Consider the following 13,683-nt stretch of genomic DNA (forward strand, 5'->3'; position numbering starts at 1 on the left):
CAAAATTCACCCTCGTTAAAATGTTAACAAATTTATCCACACAGAATCCTTAAGCGATTCGCCCATCATTTCAAAAATTTCCACAAACACCCTCCGGTTCAACACCGTATCCTTGTCGGAGCTTAATCCAACACGGGAGTGACTCGATTATTTGCATAAGAAAAGATCGTCCGATAGGGAGCGAGGGTAGGTAACGAGGGGCGGTGGGACGCGGAACATCCTCAAGTCGTGAAACAATTTTCGTTTGGAACAGGGCATTCGGGAGGGTGGAACGGAAGCGGGACAGGGTGGCATAAATATTCCGAGGTTGCGCATCGTGTTCGACGATGGTTAGGGAGCGGAGGGAAGCGGTGGAGAGCAAGTAGTGGTGGCGAAGGAACACGAGGAGCCCGGATTCGTTTCGCGTGCGAGCTTTCCCTCAGTGCGAGCCGTGCTCTGCACGAGTGTTCGTCGAACTGTCCTCAGGGTGGTGGAACTTCCGGGTGACGACACTGGCGGTGAGTTTGAATTAACCACCCTATTACTGTTTACTAAATTCCCCCCAATTCATGTTTTTCTTTTCATTTGACACTTTGATCCTCGCGTCATAGAAATTCGTTATTCATATTATTCAGAATTCTTAAATTTAATAAGAATTTGAAAATAGAAAAATTGAAATGGTATTTCATGTACGATTGCGATTATTTTATATAAATTTTTGATTGATAATTATTCTTAAATATTTTAATAAATGTTTCGCTTTTGATATTCATCGTGGAGAAAGAGATCCGAAAATAGGTCGTCTCGTGTTGACGACATATTTTTTATTCACACAACCACTTGAAACTTGTCTATACGTACCTCGCTTGCCTTTCACGTTTTCCTTCCATCATTTTCTTTTTTTCTTCCCTCTTTCGCTTCCCTTCAATACACCTATTTCTCTCGAATTTCCTCTTCGTAAAATCGATGACACGGGCTGATAATGAAAATTTACCGCCGGTGATGGTTGATGTTCTCTCGTCAAAGGATATTCGAGTCACGTGTGCGTTCTCTGAAAAATGTCATGACTATTAGTAATACTAAATAATCCAAATTTGAAAATGTTTACTGATAACGAAAGTTTCACCATTTTTTATCCTTTTACGTTATGTACACAATTATTTATGATGTGGGAATAATTTGAAGAAACTACAAAGTATTTGCATAAATACTAGTTTTGGCTCTGATTAAATGATAAGTTATTGTAACTTGACCAATTTTACCCGATTTCACTTACATAATATTATAATATATATTATTAGTTGCTTTGTAACTAATATCTTTGCAGTACAAAATTTCCATTCATTAAAGAGTTAATTACTGGATTACGAATAAAACAATAGACTTTGCCTGTCAATGGACATACAACGTGAATACAAATTTGATTAAAACAATAATAAAGTCTGTACAATTCAGATTCAATTTCAGGTTAACAGAATACTTGTTAAATGAATTACAGATTCTTAAGACGATCGTTGTTTCCATTATTCGACATTAACAATAGGAGACTCAAAAGATTTACGATTTTGTACCTTCGAAGACGCGGATTAAACGAACGTCGAAGAATGAGATTCGATGGATGAACTATCCAGAACTCCTCGAAGTAATCACTCTTAAAAAAAAGAAGATAGAGCTGAAAAGAGCACGGACATAGATTTATTTCCCCGGGTGTTCGTGAATGTAATCATAGTCCATCGACCCCTCGAGAGAAATTTGAATTTCATTCGCTTTCAACATTTTTTATCAACTCAAAAACTACGAAAATTAGTCTAGAATCTATATTTTATAACTTTAGGAAATTACAGTGCCTACTGATCAATTTTCAAATTCTACATTTCCATATTTCCAAGTTTAAGATTCCCAAATTTCCAAATTTCTAAATTTCAAATTCCCAAATTTTTCAATTTTCCTAATTTTCCAAGTATAAGATTCCCAAATTTCTAAATTTCAAATTCCCAAATTTTTCAATTTTCCTAATTTTCCAAGTTTAAGATTCCCAAATTTCCAAATTTCTAAATTTCAAATTCCCAAATTTTTCAATTTCCCTAATTTTCCAACCTTTCAATTTCTAAGTAGATATTAAAGTTTCCAAATTTTCCAATTTTCCAATTACTAAATTTCAAAGTTTTAAAACAAATTTCCAAACCATAATTAATTATTAATATACTACGTCGAAATGGAGTAAGAAATAATGACATAAAACGATACCTACACATGGAAGCATTAACGCGTTTCAGAATGTACAATTAGTGTCACAAGTATCGAAGGTAAATGCAGATATTGGAACACAATTCGATTTCGAACGTTGTGTACGTGTTTGTTCGCGATCAATCCGTGCGTTAGATAGTTTATTATTGAATAAACTGGCCGACGTTTGTCTTCGATGATTGGCAAGTCGATAACGATGTATCTACGCGAATAGAGGATATTACACGTTGTTACAAACATTTAACAGCCACTTTTTTGTTCAAACATCGATTTCTGATAAATTTTCTAATATTATTAGGTACTTTATCTTACACTGCACGTGAATCAATGATGACCATAGGTAAGAAGAAAATCAATCTCATCTTGTTTTTCATTTATCTTGAATTTAAAAAAGCAAAAAGTTGGTAAAATCCTCAACGATCTGCTACAGCTTCAATTTACGAAGGATGCGCACGAACTACAGCTCGAATCTTTCCCTGGATATCGAGCCAAAGTTATTAAGCTACACGTCCTAGAAACTATAACGACCAACACTACACCTGTATTCAAGCTTTACCTTCGAAAAAAAAATGATAAAAGAACCATAAAAGTCTCTTGTTTCCTTGATTAAAAACATTGCAGATTAATTATCCAGACTCAATTTGATAACATAAATTAAAAGCTTAAAATAATTGCAAAGAAATTTTATAAATATTTTTAAAAAAATGGTTGGCAATAATATAGTTCATTTAGACAAATAATTACAGAAACACGAAATTGTAAGATCATAATTATGTACTTCCTGCGTTCCACTTAATCACGAGAAATCATTACTGAAACGCATTCAGCAACCACAATAGAAGTCCTTCGGATAAATTGTAATATTCATCCCTTTCTCCTTCACCCACATCCTTCTTGTAACATTGTTTCAATAATTGAGACAACGAGTCGTATAACGACAAGTAGGAAGCTTTTAGCGAATCAATTGTGTTGGATTATCTGGGTAGATATATGATTATCCATCAGCACATTGTAATTCCAAGTTAATTAATGATGAAGTACAATCGGAATTGTTTTACATTCGTTTTAATTATTTTAATATTGGTTCATTTGTAAATTAAATTTTCTACTTGCTAATTAATATAATATTAACGCTTGAACATCGTGAGGGGAGGGGAATCATTAGTACAAATTCCATAGAAAAATATTAATTTAGCAATCTTGAAATTTGGAATTTGGAAATTAATTTTTTCCATTATTAATAATTAGATGACAGTCAACGTTTCGTTTGAAGAAATCAGATTACCTCGAAAGAAATTTTATCGGAGACTGTTGATGTCTCGATCAAGATTTTCACATTGATTGCCAATGGTGTTGGAAATCGTAAAACTAAGCTCCTTAGAGGTGCAAGTCTGATCAACGCCTAGCAACAGGCCTTGGCCGTCTTTGAAGCGACAATTTCGTTATTGGAATTTCTTTCATTGCTTAACGTGATATCGATATTGGAATGGTGTCTCATCAAGCAATTTATGAATTTCTCCTTATGAAAACGTAGCTGTGATTACCTCGTGAAAATTAAAAAAAAAAGTTTGACAAATTTTACCCTTACCTCTACAGTTTCATAAAAAATAAATTAAATTACCCCGAAATATATATCTCTTTAAATTTCTTCTATTATATCCTCAAAATTGTATAAAATAATAAGCGAACAAATGTACCCTTGCCGTTATTATATTTCACCCCTCTCTGTGTAGAACGCTTGTTGCAGGTTAAATTCGTAGCAAAACCTGGTTAATCGCTAGAATTCAACGATAGACGAATTTCATTAGTCGTAATCCGATCTGGTTGACGATTTAGTTATTGTCGCGTTCCTGCCACCTTAATCTCGCGCAAACAATGCTACACGTCACGGGCGGATTTAGCGAGCTGGTTAAAGAGGGTAACGAAGAAGATTCGTCGGCATCGCGAGGATCGATCCTTTAGTCACGATTAATCGAATTGATTCACCGTGATGGAAGCGTTAGTCCGAGCTCGTGGACGTAATAATTGATCTGCAGAATCACGGCCGGCTTTTCACGGTCCCCGAGTACGAATAAATCTTCGTCGGCTTAATAAAGATTGCTGAAAGTGGAGAAGCTGAAAAGAGGGCGCGATGTGATTTCTTCTAAAATAATTGTTAGAATTTAAAGAATTGAAAATAGCGAATAAAATAAAAATCTAATACGAAAGTTTATAAATTTATGAAGATTCTGAAATAAACATCCCTCTGCACACCAATAATTTTATTCTATTCTCGACAACCAAAATCTCCCTCTCTCCCTCTTTCTGGTATCTGTTTATGAGAATGCCACGAAGAGAAATCCATAGACCATAACGAGAGAAAGGGAAGATCTCTGATGAAGCAAGGGTTAATTTTGGCCTATCGGTAAAAAGGTGTCGGCAATGAATCTCGACGATTTCCGCGAGCATATTCTCGACTTTATCTCAACTCGTACACGCCCCATCTTGATAGCACCCTCTCCTGCACGCACGTGAACACGCAACACCCTCGTTACCCTCGAAACGAGCGAGCCAGAGATTCGCGAACAGATTAAAATCCATCATGGTTACGGAAGCGGTTTACGATGAGCCGATAAATTACGAGGCTGCTTCGAAGATTACGTCGAATCTGAGCGTTCAACGTGAATTTTTAACGCGTTCGAAGTTCTGCTAAAGGGAACTGACAAAGAATCCTTTTAACAAATTAACTGTCACGTAAATGGTGAAAGGTGGTATCTATTTTTTATTTTTATAATATTTCTTCATTTTTTCAAGTATTTCTAATTAGCACTGGCGTAATTAGTAGGGTGGGCTACTTTAATTAACACTGGCCCAAGAACCACGCCTAAATTAAACTTTTTGTAAGTAATTCTTTTTACAAGAAATTACCTATTTATTAAACAAAACTACATTCGCTTTCATCAATCAATTTTTAATATTTTTCAAATACACGCTTGGATAATTCGTAACGAATCGCTACACGATTAAAAAAAAAAAGTTTCTATTTTAATTAAATCGGTGCGATCAATAATGTTTGTTGCAGTATAAATTAATATCAACTCCTCCCCCCGTTGCACCCGTTCTCCTTATTTCCTTGAAATTTCACGTCCGGTTTAAAGCTCTAATGAAGTTCGAGCGACGTTTCGCCACGTGGAAAGAAGAGGAAGAAAACTGACGAAGAGTTCTGACGTAACAATCGATACATCGCGTTAAATTGCTTGGGAAAGGGCGATATCTGACCTCGTGGTTTCTTGTTGTTATCAGCCTCGCTATATCAATTCAGACGAAATTGATTTTAAATTTCGCGACGCTTGTTTTTATGGGAAGTCTTGTTCGTCAAATGGAATAGTTAACCATTTTACGCCTGGCACATTTAAAATTAAAATTTTCACTAAAATTTCCATTAACTTTGTTTCAAAGCTAATTTATACGAATAATTAATTTTTCGTACTTTCGTACAGTGTTATTACGTAGCAATTGAATTTTTTATACCACGTGTAGGAAAATGAAAGAGGAAAGTTGAATTCTTGAAATTAATAACAGAGTTGAAAAAATAATTTCAATTTATTCAAATGGAAGTCTAATAATTTTCCTATCGAATAAAGAAATTTAGATCACAAGGATTTTTGGTGTAAAAGAAAATTCTCTGTAAGGTCTCCTTTAAGATTCCCACATTATTACTGTTTCCTTTTCCCTTTTTATTATAAAACAGAACCGTGTACTTTTGAATCGACACCTTCTTTTGGTTCACCTGTTAACTGGGTCATTTTTCAACCCCCTCCCAAAAGAGACTATTCCCGTTTCTCTCGTGTAATAAAAAGAGATACGGTGCAAAGTGAAACATTTTTAATAAATTCATTTGTAACTATAACAAGTAATCATGATCGAAATTAAAAAAAAAAAGAAACGAAATACAATATCTGTTGAAGAAGTTAATTTCCATTGATATGAATCATGGAAAAATTACAAGAACAGCGCTGTTGACGACACTTTCACGGCGAATGCAAAACAGGAGGTAATATTTTAATAACAGAGGAAGAAAAGAACGTCAGTGGTTATCAGAATTTACACAAAGAAATCGAGACTTCCATTGCTGTTCGCAATGTCATAAGCCACCAAGAGGCTTCTAACTAATGTTTCAACAAGTGTTCCGTCGCCTTTCGTATCGTAAATAACAATTATTAATGTTTTATATAGTATATGTATATATACTATATATATATATACACAGAAGGTTGTCGAGCAAATCGAACGAAATTGCGATACACGAGCGAAAAAAAGAGGGTGGTTACGAGGGTGGAACGGATGGAATGAAAAATCTTTCGAGAGGCCAGAGAAAAGCTCATGGTCGCTGGGTTCACCCGTATTCTCCGCTTTCAGAACGTTCTTTCTACTTGCTTCGAGATGGAAGACAGAAAGTGTCCGGACTATTGTATTGCTCGAGAATTTCGTGGATCCACCGTCTTCGCGTTATATGTTTCGAAAATTTTCCACAGTGATTCGTGAAATATTTTTGGAAACAAGCTCGTCTGTTCACTGTTTCTTATTTTCACGCTCTCTGATTCGAGAAAAATGATCAAAATGAATTTTTACAATTTTCCTAATTCCATAAGGTGGATTATTTTTGCTAAAATTTTTCGAAAAATAATTTTCTTCGCTTTACAGATATTTGGATAAAAGAAAATGACCGAGGGACGAACGTCTTACAAATTGATCTACTTCAACGCCCGCGGTCGTGCCGAGCATATTCGCTACATATTTGCATACGCAGGAATCGATTATGTCGACCAGAGGATCCCGAAGGAACGGTGGACGGAATTGAAGAAATGTAAGCGAAAAATTGTTCGCTTGAAAATTTTCAAAGAATAAGAGCAGCCATAACTGATACAATTTTCAGAAGTAAAATTACCTCGGTGCTTAACGTTACGTCGGTATTTAGTGACTTGTGATATGGTCGAGGACGGTGATAATTGTCAGGTTGGCCTGGATAGCTTAATGGTTAGAGGTAGTCGACCGAATATTTTTCACCCCACAATATACAGTACAGAGAAGGGAAGGAATAAAAAAAAAAAAAAAGGAAAAAGTCGTTTCGTTAGTAGGACGCGTTGATTAAAACCGGCATAATTTCTCTGGGCTATTCACGACTCGTATTCGGCTTGCTCGCAATTTTCCATCGATCGAGACTGTTTGATGCTAACAGCATTTGTTCTTAGCAATGCCTTATGGAATGCTGCCTGTACTGGAGATAGACGGGAAACCGATATCGCAGAGCAATGCTGTGGCAAGATATTTGGCCAGGAAACACAATCTAACCGGAAGAGATGAATGGGAAGCGATGCAATGCGACGTTCTCGTCGATACTCTTGGGGATCTCAAGCAATGTGAGTGATTCCACTGTTCCTTCTATTCCCTAGTGATTTCTAGTCCCTTTTCCCTACTGATCAGTAATAAATACAGTTTATGGTAATACGAAAAATTGGAGAAAAAATATTTTAACCCCATTTAGAATAAAACATGCATTCTTCTTGAAATATTAAAATTGCAACGCAGATAACATTGTAATTTTTCAGAAAACAGAATTCTTACGCCTTCGTTATCGAAAAGTTTGTTTAACAAATTGAAGATCCCAGGTTGCGATTATGTTATTAATTTTCAATTACGATATGTACACGATTGTGTAACATCATATGTTTGCATAATGCGTTATTTATACCGAACAGATTGAAAGAAACGGAATCACGGGTATCGTTTCTAATTTCATATATTTTTTCGCAGGATAGAAAAATTAATTTTCTTATTTGCCAAGGCACGATGATCGTCCGTTTGCAGGAAATAGCATAAGGTATCATTTGCGATTAAAACGCTCATCAAAGTCTTCTGAGAGGATACATTGCTTTTTCTCTTTTTATGTACTTCTTTGTTCATACATCTTTGCGTTATTTCTGTTTCGCTTTAATCTGTTGATGATTCACGATTTGATGCACCTGAACAGAGCTAGCAGATCGCAGATTTTCCTGAAGCGATAACGACGCGTGCTTTTGATAGCCCGTTTAACCGTGGCCATTACCATAACGAGCGTCAACAAGAAACCACGGTATAATGTAATGATACGCCTACGCGATTTCCATATTTTTCCCTCCTTTTTCGTTTTTATACGAGATGTAAAAAAGGCTGAGTTTTTCTCACAAATATACTGTAATTATTCTTGTAATTTTTGTAATTATTCAACGTTACCGAATCGGTTTTCTAAATAACAAAAGTTATTCAGAAAAATTACTTGGACAACAAAAGTTAGCCCTACTTCGCCAACTTTCTTCGTTACGTTTTTTCTAAAAAGATAAATAACGATATTTTTAACGTCGTATATTCCAGTTATATCTCAATATCGTACAGAGGAGGATCTGTTCAAGAAAGAAGAGAAGAAGGCGAAACTTCTGAAGGAAACGATACCATTTTACTTGAACAAGTTCGAGAAAACTGTGGGCGAGAATGGAGGATACGCCGTCGGTTCTACCGTAAGTCATTGTCCTTCCGGATTTGATATTAAGATTTTCACTGTCCGTGTAAAAACTTTGGAGACGACAATAAAAAGAAGGCTATATCGAGTTTCTTACGGAAACTACCATGAAGAAAGTTTCCTTTACTAATTTTGGAATTTAGAAAAATTTACCAAGACCTTCGGTTAAGGAAAAATAAAATAATAATTTTGAAGAAGAAAATAAAATGATATAAATTGTTATTTTTCAGACAACCTGGGCAGATTTTGTGTTCGCGGTGGCTCTAGAAAATTTCGAAAATATTTTTGGGACAACAGCTTTAGAAAATTATCCTGGCCTTCGAGCATTGAAGAAAAGGGTTCACGAGATACCTGCGATCGTTGATTGGTTAGCCAAACGGCCTAACACGGAATTTTAATGCATTTGAGATTGCACGGGAAAAATGTGAACGACTACATATCTTAATGCTATGTGTGTGCTTGGTTGAATATTATAATTCAATGTGTTCGTTAACATTACGAGTTGTCAATGTTGTAATTTTATTGATAAATGATACGAATGTTTGCCTATAAGTAATCTGTGAAATTTGGCGTAAATTCAAATGTTATTCAACTATGTGAGACACTTAAATATCATTAAACTGTATATTTCTGATATAACCTGAACACTTGAGCTTAAAAGAACAGTCAATATATATATATATAAGATGTCTGCAGATAAAAGTGTAAAACACGTAGGACTTTCTATGTTATTAGTTCTCTGTTATTTATATTATAAAATAGATATTTACAAGCTCTATGTTTCATAATTTGCACTTATTTTGCAATGTTACTTCGTTTTTGTTATACTCTCATTCGAAATGCGACGCGATATTTTTGAAGGAAACTTTAGTAGAGGAATAAAACGAAAATTAATGTTTGCTAGTATGTATGGTAATTGTTTTCACTTACTTGTGAATAATCGGCACAGAAATGATGATTTTGAGGATAAAACAAACAACTCAACACTTAAAACAACGGAAACTTACTTAACAATGCGACTGCAACAATTCGCGGCAAAATTGGAGCGGCCATGACACTAATCTTCGATAGAGGATCTTCGATACTTAAATCGATTTAGCGTCAACTCGATAATTTTCAAACGTGGACAAAGTTGTAATTAGATGTTACTAATTAGGCGTTAAGTAACTATGTAATATGTGTTGAATGATTGTAATTTAAAGAAATGTTGACTGATGGAACGTAATAATAACGTACAGAGAAACAATCAGTTTTACAATGATTTTCAATTTCATATTACTGCGTGCTTTGGAAACAATCCTACTACTGCCATCCAGTGATGAACAGAGAAAATAACAAAATGAAAAATTGTTATGTTGCAAAAAGTAAATGATTATTACACTTTATTGATGTAAGTAACATGTTCTATAGTCAAAATTCGAATAGTGGTATGGTTGTGCATTTAAAACATTCAAATAGAAAATTTAAAAAATTGCGTTTTGTGGACAGTGAAACGCTTTAGCCACCTACTGGTAGAACGTTGGTACTAATAGAACTACCTTCTATCATTTACAAATCGCTGAATATCTTGCATTTTTATAACCGATATTACTATAGTACTTTAGTATCAAGTTGCATAACGTTGTGCAACAATGTTATGATTGAATTGGATAATATAATATATGTAACCATTCCTGTTTATCGCTGTTTAAACGTTAGCGCCTTCCTGATTCTACTTTGCGTTGCCTTATATGACGGCGCTGATTCACATTATAAACAGAAAGCAACAGGCTTTACTGTCTTATGTAACTTTATTTCATCTTTTTTATTGATCTTTTTATATGAATCTAATTCTTATTCATTTTTATTTTTTTAAAAATTGCCTTTCATTCGTTAAAATTTGTAAACGTATAAGTCATCAAACATATGACTAATGTTTCTGGATGTTTCTAATCTCATATCTGTTTTGGTATATACCGGCAGATCCCAACCAATAAGAGTACCGCTAGGTAGATTAAGAAGGATAGCATACATATATAATACCGCACCAGTTTCTTTTAACTACAATTTGCCGGCCGGTATTCAGCAGTTAATTTTGTATTTAACGTCGTCTAACAAAAAAATTAACTGTAAGTATTGATTTTTTATTTTTACTGTTTGATAGTTCATATTTTTTGTTCATTAAACGTTGCCTGGTTTTATTTCCATGCTAATAAATATTTCGGCTACCAGCATCTTCTTGGAAATGCGTTTGTTACAGACTATTTTTTTATAAAATAAAATAATTTCAAATCGTGCGAGTCGTTTGTATATCATTTTTTAGATTAACTTATACCTGTTTTAAAATACATGCAAAAAATTACGATCTCATATCGGTATTTGAAAGCGTTCCACATGGATGATAGAGATTGTGTTAATGTATTGAACTCCCGCAAATATCAGTTCGGTATCATTGACCTATAACCGGTTATTAAACATAATAAAAACGTATTCAAAAATCGGCGGTAAATTGAATCCCTAAAATTTAACTTTCTGTGGCTAGAATATTTATTCATTTGTCTAAGAATAGTTCGAAAATGCCATTCGGAGGACGTCGAATGGCGTGAGAAGAATTCGCACGATAAAATCTCCACGTTGCAAAGTTAACACAAAGAAATATTTCTTGAAAGCAACGAATGCTTTTTCTTGATTTTATGAAACTTTTAGCGAAAAGGCTGCTAAATTTATTAACATATTAATAAAGTTTAATATTTTGTAATAATTTTTTTCTGTTTATTTAACTGATTCTATATTTTCGGTTACAGCAAGATGCCTCATTACAAGCTAACTTATTTCCCAGTTAAAGCTTTGGCAGAGCCAATCCGCTTTCTCTTCAGCTATGGCGGAGTTGAATTTGAGGACCACCGCTTCGACAGAGAAGACTGGCCAAAACTAAAGCCTGGTAAACTTGAATTTCAAATTAATTTCATTTATTTTACACTTGGTAAAAATGTACCTTATATCATAGGATGTCTATATAGTTTACAATGAAGATTGTTTAAATTTTCATGAGATATCTTAAAGACAATAGCTATTGTCAAGAGCACAATGCCCCTTGTCCATTGATAAATCATCAATAAAGTGAAATTATGACTTCTAATAATCATACAGGAAACAATAAATCTATGTAACACTGAATAAATAAGTAGATAAGAATTGATAGATTTATGGAATGTTAGTATAATGATTTAAAGATGGACTCTGCCTCTCTTGATATTTTTAGAGATGCCATTTGGCCAAGTTCCTGTATTGGAAGTTGACGGAAAGAAAGTCTGCCAATCTGTAGCTATATGCCGTTACTTGGCTAAACAGTTTGGTGTGGCTGGTAAGAATGATTGGGAAGCCCTTGAAATTGATTCTACTGTTGACACCATTCATGATCTTCGCCTAAGTAAGTATCAATTATACACTGTTCCAATATGATTTCTATGGATATCTGAACAATAATTTTCATTTTTCAGAGCTTGGTGCTTATCATTATGAGACCAATGAGCAAGTCAAGGCTGAGAAAAAGAAAGTTGCCCTAGAGTTGCTGCCATTCTACTTGGAACGTTTAGACGCTCAGGTGAAGAAAAACGGTGGCCACTTTGTGGGCGGTGCTTTTACCTGGGCTGACTTTACTTTCGTCGCTCTGCTCGACTACATGAACTTCATGATGGGATCCAACATCATCGAGAAATACGAGAATTTGACACAATTGAAGAACAAGGTTCTCGCTATACCCCAAATTAAGAGCTGGGTTGCGAAACGTCCCGAATCCGATGCTTAAATCTTCGACTTCCTATCAGTTTTTTATTTGTACGTCAAGTTTACAGTCAAAAGAAGATTGTGAATTTTTGTATACACACAAGCGAGGCTTGTGCAGAATTGTTTTGAATCCCTTGCAATGTTTATTAGCAACATCTGTGCCAGTTAATTAAGGCTTATCCTAGATTAGGACGTTAATACACAGTGGAACAGTACAATAAGAGTATTTATGTACCCTAAAGAGATATTTGTATACCATAAACAGTTGAAATTATATTGTACTTTTATGTCACAATAAACAGTTCATTTTATTAACCGTTTCGACCTTCTTTAGCATCCAGAGTCTTCTAAATAAATCTGAATTGGATTTTCATGTATCAAAAAATAGATTGATCGATAAAAGAATTCAATCGAACACGAATCGGACCAAGTGTTCGCGCAAAAACAAGCTTCTTATCGCGAATGATAAGGTGTACTCGTTTCGGCTGCAGAAAAAATAAAAAATCTTTCACAGCCAACAAAATACGATTGTCCGTGAAAAATAATCTAAAGGGCGGGTTCTTGGACATGAGTAAGACTGTCATGAAATAAAATACAGATCACTCGAATTTAATTGGACTTTGCAAAATGGAGAAGTGCGATAAATATTTAGTGTTAATTAAAATTATAATCTCTGAATTATTGTGTACTTTGTATCATTCTCTACAGTGGAAAATCGATCACCTTCCCATTAACTATGCGGGACTAGTGTCTGTAACAAATTGAAATCGGTATGAAACAAAGTAGAAAAATTGCGTTTTGTGGACACGGAAACGCTTTAGCCATCTACTGGTAGAGAGTTGGTACTAATAGAACTACGTTCTACCATTTACAAATCGCTGAAATTCTTGCATTTTCATAACCGATACCACTATAGTTTAATATTACTTTAGTATCAAGTTGCATAACGTTGTGCAACAATGTTATGATTGAATTGGATAATATAGTATATGTAACTTTTCCTATTTAACGCTCTTTAAACATTGGCGCCTTCCTGATTCTACTTTGCGTTGCCTTATATGACGGCGCTGATTCACATTATAAACAGAAAGCAACGGGCTTTACTGTCTTATGTAACTTTATTTAATCTTTTTTATTAATCTTTTTATATGAATCTA

The 13,683-nt window shown here is 34.5% G+C and overlaps 1 protein-coding gene across 1 annotated transcript; it reads left to right on the forward strand.

Moving 5' to 3' along the window:
- Window positions 1-369: 369 nt before the first annotated feature.
- On the forward strand, window positions 370-12,841 carry LOC117601412 (uncharacterized). The gene is made up of 9 exons (XM_034318116.2): window positions 370-497; window positions 6,910-7,072; window positions 7,458-7,625; window positions 8,617-8,759; window positions 8,992-9,157; window positions 10,875-10,989; window positions 11,545-11,681; window positions 12,003-12,170; window positions 12,241-12,841. Exons 2-9 carry the CDS (start codon window positions 6,928-6,930, stop codon window positions 12,546-12,548), a joined length of 1,350 nt encoding a protein of 449 aa, XP_034174007.2. The 5' UTR covers window positions 370-497; window positions 6,910-6,927; the 3' UTR covers window positions 12,549-12,841.
- Window positions 12,842-13,683: the final 842 nt, after the last annotated feature.

This window comes from Osmia lignaria, chromosome 6 (genome assembly GCF_051020975.1).
Source record: "Osmia lignaria lignaria isolate PbOS001 chromosome 6, iyOsmLign1, whole genome shotgun sequence".
NCBI classification, from domain to species: domain Eukaryota; kingdom Metazoa; phylum Arthropoda; class Insecta; order Hymenoptera; family Megachilidae; genus Osmia; species Osmia lignaria.